Source organism: Entelurus aequoreus, linkage group LG16 (assembly GCF_033978785.1).
Source record: "Entelurus aequoreus isolate RoL-2023_Sb linkage group LG16, RoL_Eaeq_v1.1, whole genome shotgun sequence".
Classification (NCBI taxonomy): Eukaryota; Metazoa; Chordata; class Actinopteri; order Syngnathiformes; family Syngnathidae; genus Entelurus; species Entelurus aequoreus.
Genome location: NC_084746.1, coordinates 42,057,110 through 42,082,055, shown reverse-complemented (window position 1 = coordinate 42,082,055; position 24,946 = coordinate 42,057,110). Strand labels below are relative to the sequence as shown.

The 24,946-nt window shown below is 43.7% G+C and overlaps 2 protein-coding genes and 1 long non-coding RNA gene across 5 annotated transcripts; 1 reads left to right on the top strand and 2 right to left on the bottom strand.

The window, feature by feature from the left end:
* Positions 1-1,227: 1,227 nt before the first annotated feature.
* dhx9 (DEAH (Asp-Glu-Ala-His) box helicase 9) lies at positions 1,228-14,554 on the top strand. 2 transcript variants are annotated; one of them, XM_062022927.1, is made up of 28 exons: positions 1,228-1,385; positions 2,276-2,411; positions 2,543-2,683; positions 2,755-2,881; positions 3,001-3,143; positions 3,223-3,371; positions 4,018-4,064; positions 4,143-4,279; positions 4,352-4,441; positions 4,514-4,675; positions 6,495-6,572; positions 6,641-6,832; positions 6,898-7,039; positions 7,099-7,181; positions 7,251-7,407; positions 7,499-7,599; positions 7,663-7,876; positions 7,940-8,034; positions 11,014-11,087; positions 11,160-11,312; positions 11,387-11,547; positions 11,619-11,730; positions 11,806-11,967; positions 12,038-12,165; positions 12,240-12,469; positions 13,795-13,910; positions 13,978-14,178; positions 14,260-14,554. In XM_062022927.1, the coding sequence occupies exons 2-28, from the start codon at positions 2,307-2,309 to the stop codon at positions 14,552-14,554; spliced, it is 3,795 nt and encodes a 1,264-aa protein (XP_061878911.1). In that variant the 5' UTR covers positions 1,228-1,385; positions 2,276-2,306. The 2 variants fall into 2 exon arrangements, with proteins under 2 accessions (XP_061878911.1, XP_061878910.1); XM_062022926.1 differs by having other exon boundaries at positions 2,752-2,881.
* A 47-nt stretch (positions 14,555-14,601) lies between these two features.
* ttc19 (tetratricopeptide repeat domain 19) lies at positions 14,602-16,945 on the bottom strand. 2 transcript variants are annotated; one of them, XM_062022924.1, is made up of 11 exons: positions 16,819-16,945; positions 16,645-16,760; positions 16,500-16,582; positions 16,314-16,424; positions 16,218-16,256; positions 16,097-16,153; positions 15,464-15,525; positions 15,308-15,402; positions 15,093-15,256; positions 14,865-15,027; positions 14,602-14,808 (listed from the first exon to the last, which is right to left on the bottom strand). In XM_062022924.1, exons 1-11 carry the CDS (start codon positions 16,884-16,886, stop codon positions 14,681-14,683), a joined length of 1,086 nt encoding a protein of 361 aa, XP_061878908.1. In that variant the 5' UTR covers positions 16,887-16,945; the 3' UTR covers positions 14,602-14,680. The 2 variants fall into 2 exon arrangements, with proteins under 2 accessions (XP_061878908.1, XP_061878907.1); XM_062022923.1 differs by having other exon boundaries at positions 15,093-15,402.
* Positions 16,946-21,181: 4,236 nt separating this feature from the next.
* On the bottom strand, positions 21,182-24,345 carry LOC133631376 (uncharacterized). Its single transcript, XR_009821457.1, has 5 exons — positions 24,280-24,345; positions 23,354-23,399; positions 23,111-23,151; positions 21,651-21,696; positions 21,182-21,449 (listed from the first exon to the last, which is right to left on the bottom strand). It is a non-coding gene; the product is annotated as an uncharacterized LOC133631376 (long non-coding RNA).
* Positions 24,346-24,946: the final 601 nt, after the last annotated feature.

Sequence of the window (24,946 nt, the reverse complement as noted above, 5' to 3'; positions counted from 1 at the left end):
TTTGGCTTCTTGTTAAGTGACTTTTTTTGGGTGGATTCGGTCTTGCACGTGGAGGGTGGGTGTGGGCTTTGGTTGGTGTGGCCGCGGCGCTCCCGTCGGGGGTGCATTCTGCGGCGGACGTGCTTGGCACCAGGAGGCGGGGTTATGAGACGAGCCTCCAGTTTTATGATCGCTCAGCACAAGAAATACGTTACACACATACAGATGTTGACAAAATACACTGTACATTATATACCTCAGCTAACTAAACTATGGAAATGTATAATATAATTCATATAGCAATACGGTCTCACTGCACAGCAGGCCAGCAGTTAGCCGAGTCATTGCACACAATCCATGTTGAGGCACAACTGATCGAGTGACGTGCCTCAACTGGCTGCTGATCACCGCACCGTCTCTTCTCAGTATTTGAACGGCAAATGTGAAAATAAAAATAAAAATAATCTAAAACTGGTGAAGTTAAATGGAAAATAACTTTAGTATTATCACTGGATACATATAACAATTTAATTATATATTTTTTCTTTTTACTTTTTTTTTCTTTCCATGATGGCAGGTGAGGCCGTGCCTCCCTGCCTCTAGTGACGGCACACCACTGATTCCTGTATAGTATTTCTCCAGCAATGATCATGTGGTGACATCAATTATGGTATTTTGAGAGGTAATCATTGAATTCGAACATCACTGAAGGCCTATAGGTGGGAAACGCACGGCCCGCCACTGCTTTGGGAAGAATTAGAACGGAGACTGAGAGCCAGGCCTTTTCGACCAACATCAGTGTGTGACCTCACCAATGCACTTTTGGAAGAATGGTCGAAAATTCCTATAAACACACTCCGCAACCCTGTGGACAGCCTTCCCAGAAGAGTTGAAGCTGTAGTAGCTGCAAAAGGTGGACCGACATCATATTGAAGCTTATGGGTTAAGAATGGTATGGCACTTCAACTTCATATGTGAGTCAAGGCAAGTGGCCAAATATTTTTTGTCAATATAATTATTTTTAAATTTTTTCATTTTATTTTGTTATTTTTGTAATCTACGCACATAAGTGTATATATGAATATTCTGGATTGTATGGGGGGGTGTATGTAAATATATAGATAGGTAGGTATAAAGATAGATTGATTTCATAAAATTATTATTATTATTAGATAATACATAACGAGCCCATGCTACATACTCCGGTACAGTAAGAGGCGCCATGCACCTTCTATGTTACGGCTGCTTGCAACCCGCCAGAAAAACTAAAAGAAGAAGAAGTAGCACAAGGAGGCGCTGTTGCACCAACAAGATCGCAGTCTGCTTCCCGGCCTGTCGCCTTTGCAGCACAGAAAGATAAACTAACGTACACAATTTGATAATTTCTGAGCTGAAACCTTCTAAACGTGAGTATCAGATGCACCATAATGATCGATACATTGATGTGGAGGTTTTGGGCATTTGACGTTTGACACCAAAAGGTGGAAAATGATGAGACGCACACGCTAGCTATGAAAAGGCTAACGTTAGCTCGATTACTTGGGGTTTAAATGAATTGTACTTGTAAAATCGTAAATGGCGTAATTCAAGTATAATGTTCATTTAATTTATGCTTTAACAAACGCTCTGTGCATTGGCACAAACACCGATAAGGTCGTAAATATGTTTCTTTTGTTAGCATGGCGCCGCTGACTGGAGTACAGTTTAGTAGTACCTCAATTTACGAGCACGATTCATTCCGCGACTGAGTTAAAAACTCGTATCTGAAATAAGACAAGATGGCTGTTGTCTAGAAGGCAGCGTGCGAAATATCTGAGTGCAAATGAGGCTTAAATCTTTCTGCAAAAAGCAGATACGAGCATAAAAACAAACTATGCAATGGAATAGATCCTTACACTTTATCAAAAAAAGATTTGTCGAGTGATATCAAGGATTATATGTCGGTCACGTTCCCAGACATGTCAAACTATTGTGCTCCAAACGCCATTCTACACAACAAAACAGATGGAAACGCATGGAGGGCTACAACTTACTTGTGTGTGGCTAGGTTAAGGAAATTAGTTAACACTCTCCCGGATAAATATGCATCGTTTTTGCTTGGGTAAGGTCGCATTTCATGATTTCATTTCGCGTCTACTAAGTTTGTTACTGTTGCACACGCCGTTTTTCCCCCGTCTTTATCAAAATATAACTATAGATGCCAACATTGTGTAAAATACTGCTAGTGTCTCAAATTACCTGTGAGTTTATGTACCTCTTTGTTATAATAATGTCAAGCATAAACTCTTCATTCTAGCGTCAAGAGAAGAGGTGGCCTCTTCTGTGCCATGGCGGACATCAAGAACTTCCTGTATGCTTGGTGCGGGAAGAATAAGTTAACCCCAAACTACGACATCCGAGCTGCAGGCAACAAAAACAGATTCCTGTGTGAAGTATGCTCATCTTTTACGCTATTGATTTTTACACAGTCTATTGTTTTTAGATGTTATAACTTTAGTTTCTACTTGATAGTTGCATACTATTTCTTGATTGTGTACTTGATGTGTGTGTGGTTGTGCTGCAGGTGCGAGTGGATGGCTACAACTACACGGGCATGGGCAACTCCACCAACAAGAAGGACGCCCAGACCAACGCAGCACGGGACTTTGTCAACTACCTTGTTCGAGCTGGAAAGATGAACGCGGCTGAGGTGCCGGCTCTGGGCGTGAGTCACGGCGGCTGTACCAAATGCATCAAACGAACATGCACGCATCTTTACATGTCTGTGTCCAGCAGGTGAGCGTGGTTGATAGTGTGGGCGGTCCAGATGGCCAGCAGTCTGAGGGAGGAAACAATGTCCCGTTGGGAAATCTGCCGTCCGGTGGTCCTCTGCCTCCTCACCTGGTAGTGAAGGCAGAACAAGGTAATGTACATATCTGGGCCGTCCGTTAGCTTTTGGAGGCGGGATCAGAGGGAAAACCAACTTACCATGTGACCTTTCAGAGTTTGAACAAGCAAGAGCTAACACTTGTGTGTTTGTAGATGCAGCCAGCACTCCATTCACACATGGAACTATGGTTCCAGATGGGACTGGACTGGGCAACTCTGGAGGAGGTGCTGATTGGGAGCGAGGTGCCAACTTGAAGGAATACTACGCCAAGCGAGATGAACAGGAAGCTCAGGCGGTAGGACGCTGCTCAAATTCTGCATGTACATTGAAGCAGCAGTTACAACTGACCTGACCCGGTTTTTGATCTCCTGCAGACTTTGGAGTCAGAAGAGGTGGACCTGAACGCTGGTCTCCATGGTAACTGGACACTGGAGAATGCCAAGGCCCGTCTGAACCAGTTCTTCCAGAAGGAGAAAACCAGCGCTGAGTATAAATACAGCCAAGTTGGGCCGGACCACAACAGGTCTGCACCATGACGCTAACAACTAAGTCCAGAACAGTCGGGCAGCATTGAGCATATTACTGAACAAGGGAGGGGGTTGCTTCACAAACTAGCTGATGCTGTCTGTCTGGTTCTGGAGCGCTTTGACCACTTGCTAGCTTCTGTGTGTTTTTCTGCTGGATTGCTATGAGGTCAAGGAGGTCCGAACGGTGCACGTTCCGCTTTGACCTCGAGAGATGCACCAAGGCAGACAGGAAGTGTGCTGGGGGGCGGTGCATCAGAACTCACACAGAAGGAAGACATGAGACAAGCTTTAGATGTGCTAAAGCAGTCTCATGGTTTGGCCCGTTAGCTTTGGAGTCTGCTTGTGAGTTTTGCTGTTGCTGTCCCCTGCAGACCACGAGGTATTTGGGCCACGCCCCCAAAACCCACACCGCTCAGATGAATGGCAACTTTTTAAAGTCTGACAGAAAAACACACAGAGGTTAGGTGAGTGGACCACCTGAGCTGAAGACAGCTGGTTGACATGTTGGCTAAAGCTCCGTCTGTCTGTCTGTCCAACTGTCCGTCTGTCTGTCTGCCTGCGTGTCTTCGTGCGAGTCTGTATGTATGTGTTTGCTTGCCTATATGTTTGTTTGTTTGTGTGTGTGTGTGCGTGTGTTTGCAGGAGCTTCATCGCTGAGATGCAGCTTTTCGTCAGGCATCTGGGTCGACGTAAGACGTCACTCTAATGCACTATCCATGTTGCTATGTCAAGGTAACAAGTGTGGCCTGTAACTTCGCCCCCTGCAGGTGTGACCGCTCGAGAGCATGGCTCCAACAAGAAGCTGGCAGCCCAGTCCTGTGCCCTGTCTCTGGTGCGCCAGTTGTACCACCTGGGAGTGATTGAGGCCTATTCTGGAGTCACCAAGAAGAAGGAAGGAGAAACTGTAAGCCAACATAACGTGGCCTTTGACCCCGGAGTGTACTTTATCTCACCTTTTTTGTTTCTGTTTTACCAGCTGGATGTCTTTGACGTGATTGTGACGCCCGACCTTCAGCTGCAGCTGAGCGGGGTCGTCCAGGAGCTCGGAGTCGAGATCCCGCCACCTGTGAGTCACCTAACTGGGCCCTCTTTCAGCAAGGATTGAAGTTACTAAACTAAAACTTCACTTACTGTCCAGCCTGCAAACCCAGATACCCCGGTGTCTCTGATTCCAATGAAGATGGCGACATTTGAGCCCTCTCAGCGGCAGAGCGCCGCCGGTGTGGTGCCGTGGTCGCCCCCGCAAGTCAACTGGAATCCGTGGACCAGCAGCAACATCGATGACGGGCCACTGGCCTTTGTGAGCACTTGTCTTTTATGTCTGGTTTGGGTTCAGGAGGCTCTGGACTGATGTTTTTTGTATTCTCCTAAGGACTGTTAGAGCACCCAAATCACACTGTAGAAATAAAATAAACTCCCCAAAACTGCAAACATGGAGAACCAGAGCAAAAAGATATGATTTTTTTTTTTTCCATTTATTTATTTATTTCAGGCAACGACATAAAAAAGTACAAAGTTGACAACACATAATATAAATTAATATAGTGCAAAAGGTAATTTATAGTATGTAATGCATGATTGTCCAGTTTTGCCTGAAAGGGAGTGGGAAGAAGATCATTTATTTAATCCCACCCCCAGTTCTCCATTCAATGATTATTCACATGAGTTTCACTCTTACTTTGTTCAAGGATTATAATACAGATGTTGTATCATAGTGGCATTACCACAGGTAACAATAATTATTACACTGTAACAATAATTTGTATCAACAATGTAGGAATAATGAATATACCAACAATGGTAATAGACAACATATCAGTAATGGTAATAGACAACATAGCAATAATGGTAAGGAAACATTGAGCACATGTTAACACTTTGAGACAGAGTATAGCAGCAGGTCAATTTAAAGACCCTCATCTCTGTACTTGAACCAGACCCCATGTTTGTATAATAGTTTAAATCGATTAATAGTTTGGCATTGCTTGTGTTGTAAATCCAGTTTGTTCCATAGTTCTACTCCGCATGCAGACACACAAAAACGTTTACGAGTGGTTTGAGCTCTCGGCAATAAGAAATATCCAAAGCCTCTCAAGTTATGAGCCTGAACTCGTCTTATAAAAAAACGTTGTAGATTAGGCGGCAATAATTTGTTAAATGCTTTATATACGATTATTAATGTATTATATTTAACAAGGTCATCAAATTTGAGCAACTTTGATTGCATAAACAGATTATAAGTATGTTCTAAGTAACCAACGTTGTGAATTATCCGCACTGCTCTTTTCTGTAATATGATCAGAGGATGAATTGTGTTGTGGTAAGTATTCCCCCATACTTCAACACAGTATGTAAGGTATGGGAGTACCAAGGTGCAGTATAGAGTACAGAGTGCATTTTCATTGAGGTATAGTTTTGCTTTGTTTATAATTGAGAGGCTTTTGGAGATTTTTGTTTTAATGTGTCTGATGAGGTTTCCATGATAGTTTACTATCAATTATTACTCCCAAAAATGTATTCTCCTTTACGATTTCAATTTGGGTACCATCAATACTTATTTTCTGTTCAGATGTTATGTTGCGATTTCCAAACATCACTATCTTAGTTTTATTTATATTCAAAGATAATTTATTTGTGTCCATCCATTTTTTTACTATGTTTAGTTCTGTGTTCACTGTATTTATGAGCTCATTATAGTCATCACTACTGTAGAATATATTTGTGTCGTCTGCAAATAGTATACATTTCAGTACTTTGGATGTATTAAACATATCATTAATATATACATTAAACAGTTTTGGCCCCAACACAGACCCTTAGGGGACACCACAAGCAATGCCAAGAGTATCAGATAAAAATTGACCCATTTTAACAAACTGTACCCTCTCTGTTAAATAACTTTTTAACCAGTCACCAGCCAGCCCCCTAATTCCATATCTTCCCATTTTATCTAGTAGAATTGAATGATTAATGGTATCAAAGGCTTTCTTTAGATCAATAAAATGGTACTAATGACTACTAAATCAAAGATTTGTCCAACCTTTTTTAGCCTTTAAAAATTGACATGTCATAGCCAATTTTGCAAATTAGATAACATCTTGATAATTCCCCATCAATAGATCACTCCGGAGCAGATCAGCAAAGACCTTCATGACGAACTGATGTATCAGCTGGAACACGACGACAACCTGCAGAAGGTTAGTGGACCTTCTTGGCTTTTTAACCTGCCTTCAGGACACGTGGATGACTCAAGTGTGTCGTGCAGATGCTGATGGATCGCGACCAGCTGCCTGTCAAACAGTTTGAAGATGAGATCATGGAAACGTTAGACAACAACCCGGTGGTGATCATCAGAGGAGCGACGGGCTGCGGCAAGACCACACAGGTCCCTCAATACATCCTTGACCGCTTCATCAAGTCAGGCCGAGCTTCCGACTGCAACATCGTGGTCACCCAGGTAACGCCTCACGTTGCGGGCGAGCCGCTGGACAAGCAGTCACTCCTCTTTCCTGTCTTCTTCAGCCCAGACGCATCAGCGCTGTGTCCGTGGCTGAGCGTGTGGCTGTGGAGAGAGGAGAAGATCTGGGAAAGAGCTGTGGCTACAGCGTCCGCTTCGAGTCTATCCTCCCTCGGCCTCACGGCAGCATCCTCTTCTGCACCGTTGGTACGTTTGGCAGTGTAAGCTAAGGTTTGATGTTGCCGTCACGCTTCTTTCTTCTCCAGGTGTGCTCCTGCGGAAACTTGAGGCGGGAATCCGAGGCATCAGTCACGTCATTGTGGATGAAATCCACGAGAGAGACATCAACGTGAGCTTTTCTTCTCTACCGACTTTCACCTGGCTGACCTTTGACACCTGTTTGTGTGTGTTCTCGCAGACGGACTTCCTGATGGTGGTCCTCAGAGATGTAGTTCAGGCTTTTCCAGAAGTACGCATCCTCCTCATGTCCGCCACCATCGACACCAGTATGTTCCGAGAGTACTTTTTCAACTGTCCAATCATTGAGGTTTTTGGACGCACCTTCTCCGTCCAAGGTAACATGGACGACTATAACGATGATGCGTTCCCCCCTTAAGACTCTGAAATCCTGACTTTGACATTTTTCTGCTGCTTGCTGTGGTCCAGAGTATTTCCTGGAGGATAGCATCCAGATGACCAACTTCATCCCCCCCCCGCCTGACCGCAAGAAGAAGGACAGAGATGAGGAAGGAGGAAAGGACGAGGACGTAAGTACAGTGTGTCCGATTATGGTGAGCTTGTCACATTGGTGCTGACGTGCTTGTGTGCAGACCAACTGTAACCTGATCTGTGGGTCTGACTACTCGCCGGAGACCAAGCGCTCGATGGCGCTGATGAATGAGAAGGAGATGTCCTTTGAGCTGGTCGAAGCTCTTCTCAAGTACATAGAGACTTTGCAGGTGTCAGGCGCTGTGCTCATCTTCCTTCCTGGCTGGAACCTCATCCATGCCATGCAGCGCCACCTAGAATGCAATCCCCACTTTGGTATGCCACTGTGCGACCGTGCACACACATACAATCTTGACTGAGAGCTTTCTTGGTTTCCAGGGAGTAGCCGGTACCGGGTCCTCCCGCTTCACTCGCAGATCCCTCGAGAAGAACAGAGGCTGGTTTTTGATCCCGTCCCTGACAACATACGCAAGGTGAGTCTTGCTGTTGTCTGGTGCTGCCTCTCACGACTCATTTTGTAACCACTAATCTTTCGTCTCCTTTTTAGGATAATCGACAGATTAAACCAAATCTGTTAAAAATATTGTTTGCTCTGCCTAATAACTGGCATGCATGGCAGGGTTAAAAATAAGACCTCAGGGTACTGCACATTTGAGGTTGCGCAGACTAGTCGACTAGTAGGGTTGCGCGTTAAATAGGGTTGTAACGGTTTAAAATCTCACGGTACGATATTATCACGGTATTAAGGCCAGAGAATATCATTACGGTGTATGTCCACAAAAAAAAGCTTGGTAAAAATGCCACAGTGTGTAAAATGAAGTGGCAGGAATGTTTAGGATAAACACGCTTACTGTAATTGAACACATAGCATAATGCTAAAGTGTTCTAATCATATTTTGTACTACAAACAAGTATTTATAAGTGCAAATAATTGTGCAGGAACATCTACTGTTTCAAGTAAATATTAAAAATAATAAATTACAGTTGACGTCTTTAAAGTAACAATGTAAATATCCAGTATAACAAGGGTAAAAAAATAATGTACAATTTAGTGTCTTTCAACTTTTACATTATGGAAGCAGTGTCCTCTACAGTCGTAATTTTTTTACATCAGTCTGGAAAATGTTGCTTCTCAGAAAAGTAAACTAACAATATAACTTTTAATAATGTAAATACCTCATAAATTGATGTTTGGCTTCTCTGGCTTCAAATATATTTCCTGTGTGACGGTTTATCAGGTGTCGACTTGTCCAGTCGTCCCTTCCACCCGAGTGCAGCAGGAATAGGCTTCAGCCACCTCCTTGTAAAATATCTAGACAAGCAGTAGAAAAATAGATGGATGGATTGAGGATGTAGCTTTTAGTTTACTCTTACTTCACGCGTTGAACATTTTTTTTGTGCGTTTCCCCTGTGTGGAGCGACAATACCAGCTGGCTCTGTCGCCTTAGCAACACTTGAAACGAAAGTGGCGATTTGTACAGCCGAAAACACACAAGCATAGGGCTTTTTTTCTTTTGAGAGGAGCTAAATAGCGGCTGGAACACAGTGGTAAACAGAGCTAACTTGGCCACCAGGCATATTTTAATGAGCGGGACGAGAGCTGGACGTGACGTCAGTAAAATCCAAGCAAATAGGCCGAGAAAAAAATGCTCAGTTGATTGTTTATTATGATAAACACAAACTGGAGACATGCTCTGTCTGGCCTTTTAACATTTTAACATTTCTTTTTACTTGCAAAGTTGCAGTGCCATGTACAATATGAGTGAAAACAACCACTGGAAGCACATTTTATAAAAGGTAGTGAAACAATAATATAATATAATATAAAAATAAACACCAAAATATATACTGCTCTCTATTGCTTAAATTTACATGACATCATGTCCTGCTCATTAATTGTGTGGTGGTCAAACTAGCTCTGTTCTCAATGGGTACTAGGCGCATTTTAGCATTTCTCTAATAAAAATTTTCAATGTTTGCATAATTTTCGGCTGTATGAACCATTCAAATCGCAAAAAAAATATATGTAATAATAAATGTTTCTTCAAAGTTCCTCGAAAGGTAATCAGGAAGAGTGCAAGATTTTAGGAAACGACTGACAAAAGAGGCTCTCAAACATAGCACTCCAGTTCAAGGGAGCAGAGTCGAAGAATGCATGAGTTTGCAGTGAGCACTTTGTTAAAGGTTTGTTTGGTATAGGGCTGTCAAGTGATTATTTTTAAATCAGATTAATCACACTTTTGAACTATTATTAATCACAGGTAATTTGCTTGCATGAAAAAAAAGCTTAATAAATACCCCCAATATTTGGATACAAATGCAATTTGGTAGTTAGAATGTCATACAGGAAAGTTATTTTACTGAACTGCTGATAAGAATTACCTCCGTTTTATCTAAAGTTCAGTCAGTTTGTTTTGAAGGGCGCAGAGCACATCGCTCTATCATCACACTGGCATGTGACATGATCACTGCCTGTGCAAAGCGCACTGCCTTCAGTCTAATTAATCTTCATTAATTTATGGTAAAGCGATAAAAATACATGCATTAACGTTGATGGGCCTAATTTTTAATATACTTTACTTTACTCGTTCAGTATTTCCCAGCTGTCGGGTTCTATAGTCGTCGCTGTTTGTTTCCTCGTAAGACGCAAAGTTAAATCTTGAAATGTAACCTTACACGAGCAAAAATTATGCATATTTATCCGGGAGAGTCTATGTACCATTTTCCTTGACCCACACAAAGTTGTAGGCCTCCATGTTTTTTCAAGCTTTCACAATAAAAGCTTAGCCATTAGAATAGAAAATGCTACAATTAAAACACTATAAGTAAAGCATAACACAAAACATACAAAATAGTGGGTTTTCTAAAAGTGTCTATTTTCAGCTATTTTATATAAAAAAAAACGTTGGTAATAATGTTTGCTATTGCTTGTATTCCGACATGTCATTACATCCCTAATCTCGATGTGGCGATGCTGCGATGGGTGGTAATAAATATAAAAATAACTTGTAACAATGTAAATGTATTCCATTTATGTCATGTATATTACCTTGTTAGAACAAAAGTGCACACTCCTGTCTCTTCAAGAGAAGGCATCTTTGTTTTTTACAGCAGGGCTTGAAGGAAAATATAAGTGCTGTGGAATAAAACTACTTTCTAATTTATGTTGGAAGTTTTACCACATCCGTAAAGTACACCAGTAAGCCAAGGCAGGAGAAAGGATTAAATCAATTTAACCAGCATTGTGCACACAACATGCATACTGGTGAGGTGGTGAATTACAGTCATTTGAGAAGGGAGACCAAAACTAAATATGTTGTCAACGGTAAAACCACAAAAGATTGCAGTCGGCTGATTTTCACGCCCGATTACGTTGACCGATCGCTGCAGCACTACTGTTGACAATGAAACAACGTGACCTCTAACAATCCATGGCGATCTCGTCACCGCAGGTGATCTTGTCCACCAACATCGCAGAGACCAGCATCACCATCAATGATGTGGTCTACGTCATCGACTCCTGCAAGTAGGTTTTGTCACACTCTGACGCTAGCCCTGTTTTCATGGCGTGTGTTCTTATGGCGTGCTTGCTGTGTAGACAGAAAGTGAAGCTGTTCACATCGCACAACAACATGACCAACTACGCCACCGTCTGGGCCTCCAAGACCAACCTGGAGCAGAGGAAAGGCCGTGCGGGCAGAGTTCGAGCCGGGTTCTGCTTCCATCTCTGCAGTCAAGCACGATTTGAACGGTCTGACCCCCCTCCCACACACACACACACCTTGTAGAACCTCATTTACTGACCCCATGTGTGCGTGTGTACAGACTGGACACTCACATGACTCCTGAGATTTTTCGGACGCCGCTACATGAAGTGTCTTTGAGTATCAAGCTGCTGAGGCTTGGCGCCATCGGACACTTCCTGTCTAAAGCCATCGAGCCGCCGCCACTGGACGCGGTCATTGAGGCAGAACACACTCTTAGAGGTGTCATATACACACACAGACCGGTGATGTGACAGAATCGGCCTAATCACAACCACGTTGTTTGCTCACAGAACTGGACGCGCTGGACACGAACGACGAACTGACTCCGCTCGGCCGCATCCTGGCCCGGCTGCCCATCGAGCCTCGTCTGGGGAAGATGATAATCATGGGCTGCATTTTCCAGTCAGTATATTTCTCTTTCTTTTGGCCAGCTGCTGACTTTGCCATGTGGCCTTAAATGTGTGCGTTGCCCTCTAGTGTCGGCGACGCCATGTGCACCATCTCGGCCGCTTCCTGCTTCCCGGAACCCTTCATCAACGAGGGAAAGCGTTTGGGCTTCGTCCACAGGAACTTTGCAGGCACCCGCTTCTCGGACCACGTGGCACTGTTGTCTGTTTTTCAGGCGTGGGACGACGTCAGGTGGGTGTGATCTGGCCAACGGTCGCACTTTAAGAGCACTTTGTTTACCTTTCTTCTGTTGTTAATTCAGGATAAACGGCGAGGAAGCCGAGGGTCGTTTCTGTGAACACAAACGTCTCAACATGGCCACCCTGAGGATGACCTGGGAAGCAAAAGTCCAGCTGAAGGACATCTTGGTCAACGCTGGATTTCCTGAAGGTACTTGGAAGGCGGCGCCGGTCTTGCATGCGTGACACCGCAATGTCTTCAATGTAACATTCTTGCCCCCTCAGGGAGTCTGATGACCCAGATGTTCAACCCTGTTGGACCAGACAACAATTTGGACCTGGTGGTGTCCCTGCTGACATACGGCGCCTATCCTAATGTTTGCTTCCACAAGGAAAAGCGCAAGATCCTGACCACCGAAGGCCGCAACGCCCTCATCCACAAGTCATCTGTCAACTGCCCTTTCAGTAACCATGACATGACCTACCCGTCGCCGTTCTTTGTCTTCAGCGAGAAGGTAAAGCCTTGAATCATTAGGCATTGCATTGTTGACCGCCATCATCACCAGGCTAACTATGTTAGCCATTACCTTAGCATAAAAACATATTCACCAGAAAACTGCTGAATTGTTTGCAACACGTCCGGCTCATTGAATATGCGCGGTGGTCAAGCCAGCATCTTTTTTCGAAGAAAAATAATTGTGAATCGCTCAAATTGCAAATAGGATAAACGTTTCTTCAGAGTTCCTCGAGAGATAGTAAAGAAGGGCGGAAAACTTCAACATTTTACGAAAAGACAACAAGAAAAGTAGCATGCCCTTGCAGTCTTAAGAGTCAAAAAATGCATGAGTTTGCAGTGATCATTTTGTTAAAGGTTTGGTTGATATACTTTTAGCAGTTATTTGATATTATTTGTGTTTCTTCAAACCTATTTTTGCTACAAGTGTTTCATAACGCACCACCTCCATGATTCTCCAAGTTTTCATCTGTTTTGTCTTGTAAAATGGTGTCTGGGGCCAATTTGTCTGTGGTTACTGGCAAAAGGATTGAACAGAATGCTCTGTGGACTATTTGGGGTAGCACCTCAGTCATCTACCCATAGCACATCCAAAAATCTTGTAGCATTTACTACTTTATTGGCTAAAAGACTCAGTGTTAAATTGGAAGGCAATATCGCCTCCTTGCCACACAGGCTGGATTAAAGATGTTCTGTATTTTCTCAAATCGAATAAGATTAGGCTGACATTGAATGGTTCTGCAAAGTTTCAAGAACTGTGGGGTGCCTTTCGGAGATTTGTAGGAGAAACTGATCTCCACATTAACCCTGATTGAATCACAATTGAAATGTGGGTGGTTGATGAGTCCTTTTTGTACTTGTGCGTTACTATGTCTGTAAGGTAATTCAGGAATGCAGTTGTATGTGGTTTTATGTTGACATCTGTATGTAGTTTCTTACTTTATTTTTTATTTTTTTACTTGTGGGGCGAAATCAGCATTTGATGTCTGAAAAACAAATGTTAAAAAAAAAAGAATGGCGTCTCGAGCATCAGATAGTTTGACATGTTTGGGAACGCGACCGACGGATAATCCTTGATATCACGCAACAGATGTTTTTTTGATAAAGTAAAGGATCTAATACATTGCATAGTTAAGATTTTTTTTTTGCAACGAAGATCTAGACCACTTGCGCACTCAGTTTGCTTGCTGCACAACAGCTATTTTGGCTTTGGTTTGACCACAACTGTTTTTACTTCTGGGAAGAAGTCATGTCGGAATACAGGCAATAGCCATAGTGTTAGCATCGGGTTTGAACTCGTTTGGCATGTTTCCATGTTGCTCGCAGATTCGGACACGAGCGATCTCGGCCAAAGGGATGACGCTCGTCAGCCCTCTGCAGCTGTTGCTGTTTGCCTGCAAGAAGGTCACCTCCGACGGCGATGTGGTGGAGCTGGACGACTGGTGAGAACGCACTCGACCACACGCCAGAGCTGACAAGTTGTGGGTCACGTGACATGGCTGTGTGCAGGATCAAGCTGAGAATCCCTCATGAGTCGGCGGGCCACATCCTGGCTCTAAGGGCTGCGTTGGAGGCTCTGGTGGTGGAAGTGACCAAAGATCCCGACTACATCTCTCAGTTGGATCAGACCAACCAGCGCCTGCTCAACCTCATCCGACACATCTCCAAACCCAGCGCTGCCGGAATCAACTTAGTAGCCGGCAACCAGAGGTGAGCATGCTGTTATAACCACACTAGTCCATTAATTTTACCATCGCAACGCTGTCATCTTATAGTGGTCTCTCTGTGCAGGATGGGGGACGGCCCTCGTCCGCCCAAAATGGGCCGTTTTGATGGAGGGGGCGGAAGAGGCAATCAGGGAGGTGGTGGCTACAGAGGGGGTGGCGGCTACAGAGGAGGTGGCGGCTACAGAGGGGGCGGCGGCTACAGAGGGGGCGGCGGTGGCGGTTACAGAGGGGGCGGCGGTGGCGGCTATGGAGGCGGGGGTAATTATGGCGGAGGAGGTGGTTACAGGGGAGGTGGTTATGGAGGGGGTGGGTACGGCGCAGGTAGGGGCGGTCCTCGAGGAGGCTACAGAGGTTATTAAGATGGCAAATGTTTTGTTTTTGATCAATAAAACTTTTAACTTCACACTTGAAACTGTTTTATTTATTCAACACAGAAATTAATTTTAAAGCACACTCTTCTCAGCCAATCAGAGTCCAGCTCTGCATCACTCGTCCTTCCTCTTCTTTACTTGACTCAGCCCCTCCTTGATGTGTCCCACTGCATTCTGATCTCCAGCTTGCTGCGCCAGACGCAAAGCCTCCCCGTAGAACCGGACGGCCTCGTCCAGTTGACCTGAAGACGCAAAGTTAGCTACAGGACCCTGAAAGTGTCAGCGAGTGACCTCTGACCTGTGTGCAGCAGGATGCCGGCCATGTTCCCTACAAGAACATGTAGCTCCGAGTGTTCTGAGGAGCGACCCAGATCCACCGCCTGCCGGATCAGCGCTAGGGCATCGTCATGGCGACCCTGCATATCCAAGATGGTGGCTAGGTCGCTCATCAGGACCACGGTCTGGCGGGGGGACACAGACTGGGTCTCAAGAGTCCGGCTTACACGCTCATTTCTGTATGACTCACCTGGGGGTGGGACTCCCCCTGCTCCTGGCGGCAGATGCTCAGAGCCTTCTCGTAGTCGGCGACGGCCTGCTTCAGGTGCAGCTTGGATGCTCGGTACCGAGCACGCGAGTCCAAACACAGACCGAGCAGCAGGCGGGTGTCCTTCCTTAGAACTTCCTGCTCGTCTTCACACATTCCATCAATTTTCGTTACCGTCACCAACAAACTCGTCTCACCTGTCCGATCAGCTTCTGGCGTCTCCTGAAGCTGCTGCACCTTCACCTCCAGAGTGTCCAAACAGAAAGTGAAGCCATGCTCCGCAAGCTCCGCCCTCACACGCACAGATGCGCAGTAAAGCTGTGACAGTTAACGTAAGCAACGTGCGGTCTTACTTGTTCTGCTCGGCGTACATGGTGGCGAGTTTGAGGGACATCTCAATGAAGGCGTTGTCGTCCTGGAAAAGGAAAGCCGGTGAGCGTGTGCGGATGCGACGATGGAGGTGAGACCATACTTGCCAACCCTCCCCATTTTCCCGGGAGACTCCCGAATTTCAGTGCCCCTCCCGAAAATCTCCCGGGGCAACCATTCTCCCGAATTTTTCCCGATTTCCACCCGGACAACCATTTTGAGGGTGTACCTTTTAATGGCACTGCCTTTAGCATCCTCTACAACGTCCGCTTTTCCTCCATACAACTAGCGTGGCTGCCCAGTCACATAATATATGCGGCTTTTACACACACATAATTGAATGCAAGGCATTCAACAGCCATACATACATAGGGTGGACGTATAAAGAACTTTAACACTGTTACAAATATGCGCCACACTGTGAACCCACACCAAACAAGAATGACAAACACATTTCGGGAGAACATCCGCACCGTATCACAACAGAACAAATACCTAGAACCCCTTGCAGCACTAACTCTTCCGGGACGCTACAATATACACGCCCCGCTACCACCAAACTCCCCCATCTCCCGAATTCGGAGGTCTCAAGGTTGGCAAGTATGGGTGAGACCGACCTGCGGCATCCCGCCTGCCAGCATGAAGCTCATGGCCGCCTTAAAGAGTTTCTCAGCCTGCGAGAACCAAGAGTCAGGATGCTGTCGCCGTGCGGCAATGTGGCGGGGCGATGGTACTCACGTGGTCCATCTGGCCTTGGATGTAAGCCAAGTTGGCCATCTAAGTAAACAGTGACAAGTCAAAGGGTGCCCATCAGCTGACCACGTGCGAGACTACCTGGCTGTAGGCGTACACTATAGCCTGGTGATTGTTTGAGTGGTGAGCCATGGCGACTGCAGCATGGAGAAATGTAGACGCCTCCTCCAGCTGACCCCGCAAGATGCTGAGCTGCAGGTGTGGTCACATGACACATGTCGGTCATGTGACAGCGTCCTTTAAGGCACACAGTGGGAGGAGCAGTACCTTCGCCTTCTTCAGCAGCAGAATCATCTCGTCTTCTTTCACTTGAGCGTCTTCATCCGAGGCCAACAACAACAACGAAAACGCTGGGGGAGCAAGTGTGCCATTAAATGGAATCGTCGATGGAGTCTGGCGTGACGTCACGTACCTGCCCCCGCCCACACACATCTCCTTCCTCTCCACGGCACCTTCGCCCAGCCGCCAAGGTGCTTTCTAGTTAACTGCCGGGGCGTTCCAGTACTGCTCGTCTGGAGCCCGACAACCCTAAAGATCCCCCAATTACATTCCCGTGTTGGATGTCGCCTTTTCAAATAAGTCTCACCTGTGCAGCTGGGTGGACAAAAGCCTGCTGGCACGCAGGGAGACACCGCGTACACACGCCGCCGCCATCTTTGTTATTGACGTGGGAGCGGAAGTGAGGTAAAATGTTCACCCCTGACATGCACTCTATTTTTCTTCTTTTACAAAAATGGGTTTTGAGACATTTTACTTTATTTTTATTAGTATGTCTACCAATTAATGTAATTTGTTTAGTCATTTGACCTATTAGCTTAGTGTATTTTTATTAGTAATTATTACCATTTAATTGTATCCCAAAATGTATTTACGAGTCATTTTTACAGTTTAAGTGAGTCATATAACTTTTAATGTATTTTATTATCTATGTGTACTATTTGTGTATTTCGTTCTCATTTTAACTAATATATTTTATGTGCAATAGCCATTTAATTTAATAATGCATTTCACTGTTTAGTTGTTACCATACTTGCCAACCTTGAGACCTCCGATTTCGGGAGGTGGGGGGCGTGGTTAAGAGGGGAGGAGTATATTTACAGCTAGGATTCACCAAGTCAAGTATTTCTCATATCAATCAATCAATCAATGTTTATCTATATAGCCCTAAATCACAAGTGTCTCAAAGGGCTGCACAAGCCACAACGACATCCTCGGTACAGAGCCCACATACGGGTATATATATATATATATATATATATATATATATATATATATATATATATATATATATATATATATACATATATATCTACATCCTGAAAATATGCAAACAAAACTGTGTTTAGATAATTGATACTTCAAACTTGCATAAATAAATCTTAAGGAATATAACATAACTTGGCTTCTGAGAGCTTCAAAATGTAATGAATAAAATGCTAAAGTTGTTGATAAACAAGCAATTATTTTAATAATTAAATATTGTCATTTTAAATGAATTATTATGATAATTTAAAATTAATTATTTCAAATATATTTATTTTAATGTATAATTCTATGGCTGGATGTAATAAGGAGTCGGAAAAAATACAAATAAAAATACAATTAATTTTGATGTTTTTAGCAAAATATAGTAAAAATGTATATATTTTTTTAAATTAATAAATATATTTATTTTTAGGTAAGATAAACATAATACAATTTATCTCTAGTCTGGATGATTTAGTTCTTGTCACCCTGTTGTCCTCCCGTCTCTTCCCCAAGGATGGCTCCATGAGCTGGGCAAACGCCTGGAGATGCCCTACGTCAACAACACGGTCGGCGGCCCGTCGGTGCGCAGCTCGTACATCGCCGCCCTCTACTTCACCCTCAGCAGCCTGACCAGCGTCGGCTTTGGAAACGTGTGCGCCAACACGGACGCCGAGAAGATCTTCTCCATCTGCACCATGCTCATCGGCGGTATGCCGGACGCCTCGTATGGAATAACGTGATTGGGCAGGCACGCTGTTTATACAGTATCGTAGGAAAGCGGACGTGAAAAAAGGCTGTCCTCACTCAGGTCCGCATGGAGCTGGAGGGGGCGTGGCCTCCAGCTCCGGCTGAAAATCGGGAGTTTTTCGGGAGAATATTTGTCCCGGGAGGTTTTCGGGAGAGGCGCTGAATTTCGGGAGTCTCCCGGAAAATTCGGGAGGGTTGGCAAGTATGATTGTTACCTATTACCGTATTTTTCGGATTATAAATCAGTTTTTTTCATAGTTTGGCAGGGGGTGCGACTTATACTCAGGAGCGACTTATGTGTGAAATTATTAACACATTACCGTAAAATATCAAATATTATTTAGCTCATTCACGTAAGAGACTAGACGTATAAGATTTCATGGGATTTAGCGATTAGGAGTGACAGATTGTTTGGTAGACGTATAGCATGTTCTATATGTTATAGTTATTTGAATGACTCTTACCATAATGTTACGTTAACATACCAGGCACGTTGTCAGTTGGTTATTTATGCGTCATATAACATTCGCTTATTCAGCCTGTTGTTCACTATTCTTTATTTATTTTAAATTGCCTTTCAAATGTCTATTCTTGGTGTTGGGTTTTATCAAATAAATTTCCCCAAAAAATGCGATTTATACTCCAGTGCGACATATATGTTTTTTTCCTTCTTTATTATGCATTTTCGGCCGGTGTGACTTATACTCCGGAGCGACTTATACTTGTACTGTATTAGTGAGTCTTCCTAATGAATTATATTTTCTACTAGTAATTTTAACCTATAATTTATTTTGTTTTATTATGCAAGTCATGTAATGTGCTGATGTACTCTGGAAAATAATTTGTAAAACGATTGTTGACAAGAAGCAGCTCTTACATTACAGCTCTCAGCAAAGCTTAAACTGCTCAAAAAATAAAAGGGAACACTAAAATAACATCCTAGATCTGAATGAGTAAAATATTATTACTTTCTCCTTTACATAAATGAATGTGTTGACAAAAATAAATGGAAAGCAAATGTATTAACCCATGAGGTCTGGATTTGGAGTCACACTCAAAATTAAAGTGGCAAAACACTACAGGCTGATCCAACTTTGTTGCAATGTCCTTAGAACAAGTCAAAATTAAGTTTAGTAGCGAGTGAGTGTGGCCTCCACGTGCCTGTATGACCTCCTTACAAAACCTGGGCATGCGCTTCATGAGGCGGCCGATGGTCTCCTGAGGAATCTTCTCCCAGACCTGGACTAAAGAATCCGCCAATTCCTGGACATTCTGTGGTGCAATGTGGTGTTGGCATAAGCCTGGGCCAAAAACAAATTTTGCTTGACGATATATTGGCCTACAAATTACTGCTGATATATGATATTCCGTTTTTGAGGGGACCAAATTAATCACTGATGTGATGATTATACATAATGAAAGTACACCCTTTCAAATGCAATTATCTATTTTTTGCATATTTCACATTGAATAAAAAAAAGTAAATATCCAGGTTAAATAAAAGCAAAAATTTTTTTTTTTAAATAGTTCTCAGCTGTGCTAAACAGTCTCACATATGCACATGTATTTTTTTGCCAACTTGGTCATCAACGGGTATCTTCTTAAATTGTCAAGCCACCACATTAAAAGGATCGAAATATGCATCCAGCGTATCTTCTTGGAGGAGCTTGGTCTGCTCTGCATAAATCTGAACTTGTTTCGGAACTGCAGCCAGTGACTGACCAGTAATTTGGTGAGCTCTTCTGTTCTGAAGGTCACTTGGCCTCTTTTGGGGGGTGCATGAGGTTCATCCTCATTTTCTTCAGCAAAGAAAGCTGTGCTGCAGCGCTCACCACTTCTGCCTTATCGACTTTCTTTTGGCTCTTTTAATTTCAGCAGCTCTTGGACAAGCAGATGTTTCATCCAATACCTCTGTCTTGACATCTTGCATCCAAGATAATGGCTTTTCTCAGGAGGTCTTGGATTGCAGGTGAGCTACATTTTTCAGTCAGTACCCTGCACATGTTTCATTTCACATTGGCTGTCAGTGCAGTGTCGTCAGGTAAAAGGTACCCTTGAATCAATTCCAGTACAGGCTTAACGGAAGACACCTTGGCGTATTTTTCTACTGAGAAGACAACTCTGAAGTCAGCTACTGGCCTCAATGCTGCGTTGATGACTGTCTCCAACACAGAAACATCCTGCCAGGATGGGGTAAAGTGGCCATGTTTTCTGTCCTCAACTAGGACACATTTGATGGCTGGGAGCTGCTTCAACTCCCTCCCTCCTTTTTTTTCCTTACATGGGAAAGATATTTGTTATTCTTTTAGCTGGTGTACATCAGTGTTAAACAAATGTTTTAAAATATTTGTATTTTTCATTATAAGCATATCATTTTGACATCTTCCTGAGAACTGGTGACCACGACTGACATTTGAGGGCTATTTTTTCTGCTATTTCTATTTCTGACCAAAGAAAGACGGAAAAAATGTATGTCAACTGCAGAGGACATGGATTCTCGGGATATTAACATTACTCTTTATATTAGATACAAGTACTTCAACAAATCTGGAGGTCGACGGCGCTCTCACTTCACAAGATACGGCTCTTCAATACAAATGTTAGGTCCGTCCTGCTCTATGGCTCAGACATGGCGAGTTACGAAAAGCTCCACCAACAAGTTAGTCGTTTGTCAATAGATGCCTCAGAAACCTGCTCCAGATCCGATGGCCGGAAGTTATTACAAATAATGACCTGTGGGCTAGAACCCACCAGATTCCGATTGAGATGGACATGGATCGTACATACACTGCAAACACTTGCATCCAATATCACCAGGCAGGCATTAGACTGGAACCCAAAAGGAAAGAGAAAAGATGGTTGACCAAAACAGACTTAAAAGGAAAAAAAAACAGAACCAGGATTTTTTTTAAGATTAGTTTATTTCAAAGAGGACAATGCAATTTCATAAAACACATGACTACACATGGTTAAAAAAGCCAGAATGACAGTTTTCATCTATATGGGGTGTCTTGCTGATTGCCTCTAATGTCCACCTGTTGTCTATTCCATTTGTACAACAGCATGTGAAGTTGATTGTCAGTAAGTGTTGCTTACTAAGTGGACAGTATAATTTGACTTGAGTCACATTGTTATTTAAGTGTTCCCTTTATTTTTTATAGCATTGGTACTTCAAACCCACCTGAGGTGCTGTGATCACATGACCGGTCCGGTCAGTAGAATCTGAAAACAAAAAACAGAACATAAGACAGCTGACCACAACCTGCTGATGTCACGCCACACATGCAGAGGATCAGATAAACGCTTCGGTCGATTTTTTGTCAAAGCGTCGGCGAGAACAAACTGCTAACAACGCTACAATTCGGCCTTTTGTTTACATCATCTCCACGCATAGAACCCCACCCTAGGTGCGTCTTCACTCACCGACACGTCTGCAGCAGGCTGGATGACGTTGCGTCCTCAAGGTGTCCTATGGGGTCCAAATGAGACAAAGGTGAGCATGCAAGTCACGTACAGGGGGACCGTTAAACAGTTGGGATTTTTGGATCAGAACACGCCTCGGTCTAGTGACGTCACTGCCTCACGTGAACAAACCGCCAGGGTGAGGTATCAGACGGCCTTTTGCGTCATTACTTCCAACAGTCAAACAAATATGCCAAAATGGCAGCACCCATCATAAATGTTATGTATAAATCTTCACAGAGCTTTTAACGGATACAGTAATAGTCTATAGATTTTAAACACTTCCCTTATTACTTGAATGCCCATTGTGAATGTAAGTACATTGAGCCACAATCTAATTATTGTTGTCACATTAGCCCTTTTGCATTGTAAAATGTTCATCTTTTGCAGTGCATGTTGTAGTAGGATCTGTCTCGTGCGCAAGCTCACACTCACGCCAGCTACAATGGTAGTGTAAGAAAAATAGATATAAAACCTACACTTGTAGTGTTAAACATGAGGTCATAAGATATCCCGTTAGAATCTTTTCTACATTCTTTAGTGTTAATAAATGATAAATGGGTTATACTTGTATAGTGCTTTTCTACCTTCAAGGTACTCAAAGCGCTTTGACAGTACTTCCACATTCACACACACTGATGGCGGGAGCTTCCATGCAAGGCGCTAACCAGCAGCCATCAGGAGCAAGGGTGAAGTATCTTGCCCAAGGACACAACGGACATGACTAGGATGGTAGAAGGTGGGGATTGAACCCCAGTAACCAGCAACCTTCCGATTGCTGGCACGGCCACTCTACCAACTTCGCCACGCCGTGCCCCTTGTGTTGTCCCCTTCCCTAAAACTGACTTTTAAGCGCTATCCCCTACCAAGACTGTACAATTTATCCATTAGCGCCTTCCCCTGCAACCTCTATTCCCTGCACTCTATCAGCACATGCTGCACATTTACAACAACCTCACATACGTAATTTACATTTATCTGTTTCCGCTTTGCCTAACACGTGTAATGTTGCCCTCAGACCAGTGTGCCCTAACCTAAGTCGTGTATACACAACCTCCTTTCTCCTACACGTTCCATATATACATACATAAGTCTCTGCTTTTCTTCCCTGAATCCCACAGTTTCTGCCAGGAGTCCCTAATTGTTGTATTAATCAGTGATTTTGCCTCCCCTATGCCTCCAAATCCAATGGCCAGAAGTTCTCACAAACAATGACAGGTCACCACCTGCAGAACCACACCTTTATTGGGGTGTCTTGCTAGATGCCTATAACTTCCACCTGTTGTCTATTCCATTTGTATAACAGCATGTGAAATTGATTGTGAGTAAGTGTTGCTTACTAAGTGGACAGTATAATTTGACTTGGGAGTTACATTGTGTTCTTTATTTTTTTTTTTTTAGCAGTGGTACTTCAAACCCACCTGAGGTGCTGTGATCACATGACCGGTCCGGTCAGTAGAATCTGAAAACAAAAATCAAGAACATAAGACAGCTGACCACAACCTGCTGACATCACGCCACACACGCAGAGGATCAGATAAACGCTTCGGTCGATTTTTTGTCAAAGCGTCGCCGAGAACAAACTGCTAACAACGCTACAATTCGGCCTTTTGTTTACATCATCTCCACGCATAGAACCCCGCCCTAGGTGCGTCTTCACTCACCGACACGTCCGCAGCAGGCTGGATGTCGTTGCGTCCTCAAGGTGTCCTATGGGGTCCAAATGAGACAAAGGTGAGCATGCAGGTCACGTACAGGGGGACCGTTTAAACAGTAGGGAATTTTGGATCAGAACACGCCTCGGTCTAGTGACGTCACTGCCTCACGTGAACAAACCGCCAGAGTGAGGTATCAGACGGCCTTTTGCGTCATCACTTCCAACAGTCAAACAAATATGCCAAAATGGCGGCACACATCATAAATGTTATGTATGAATATTCATGAAAATCTTTTAACGGATAGAGCAATAGTCTATAGATTATTTTAAACACTTCCCTAAATTCTTTGCAGTGTCCATTGTGATTGTAAGTAATTTTAACCACAATCTAATTATTGTTGTCCGGTGTGTGAGCTTGAGATAGTGCAAGAAAAATAGATGTTAAATGAATCAAAAGTTACTCACCAGTTACTGTACTTGAGCAGTTACTTTTCCAAATACTTAAGTGATTTGGATATATTACTCGAAAGTAACGTTATTCCTAATTGAGTAAAATGTATGGCTACTCTACCAACATCTGAGTATTATTAAATTCCTACTCGCAGCATGGCGAGTTTGAACACAAACTTGCGTTACGACCTAACAAGAAGAAAGAACTTAATTCACAAATAACTAACAAAAGGAGCTAGGGAACATTGCCTTCATTCGCCGAAGGTAACAAAGACGCGGGAAAACCTTAATGGCGTCTAAACACGTTCCCATAGATAAACTAGACAAGGCAGCGTGCTGTAGCAGCTATGCTAGCAACGTGCCTACTTGGCGGCCACCTTGGTGGGAGCAACTCTAACATTAAAGTCAACCTATTACTTTATCGGCAACGTCAAAACGCGTAGTATTAATATCAAAATGTGTTTTGTTTGCTTTAATTCTTACCTGTGAAAGGTCACCCCTCCTTTCCTTGTTCAACTGCACAGTGTGCGGCGTGCGCGCAACCTCAATATATATTGCAGCTCAAATGGGGGCGCGTCCTTCATTTTATGGCGGGTCGCAACCAACCTTATAGGTGCATACCGCCACCTACTGTACTGGAGTGTGTATTCTCCGGGTGAGTACCTAGTTTACAGTCGGACTATAGAGGCTTTGCAGTCACGTGGTTGTATCACGTGACTTTGTGTTACGCCGCCATCTTGCCGGTCAACCGGTCAGCTCGTTCCTACGTGTTCGTACAGATTCAGTTTGATTTCTGCGCTACATTTTCACCAATTTCATCCGAATTATGGCTGATTTGCTATCCAATGAAGAGTCCAAGAAACGTTACCGAGAGAAGTTGAACCTTGTTGGCACAACGGATCCGTACCTTTTACCGAGAAGCATGCTAAAATCACCTGAGCATTTTGCAACAGCCGACCTGCCTGATCTCTTATATCCAGACATTTATAATTACCTCGTCGATTCACCATCTCCGTACACTGGAAAGGACCTTAAGGCATACAAGAAACTTAAACTAACCGTAAAGTTGGTAAACAAAAAAACAAAACAAAAAAACCTACACTTGCAGTGTTAAACTTGAGGTCATAAGATACCCCGTTAGAGCTTTTCT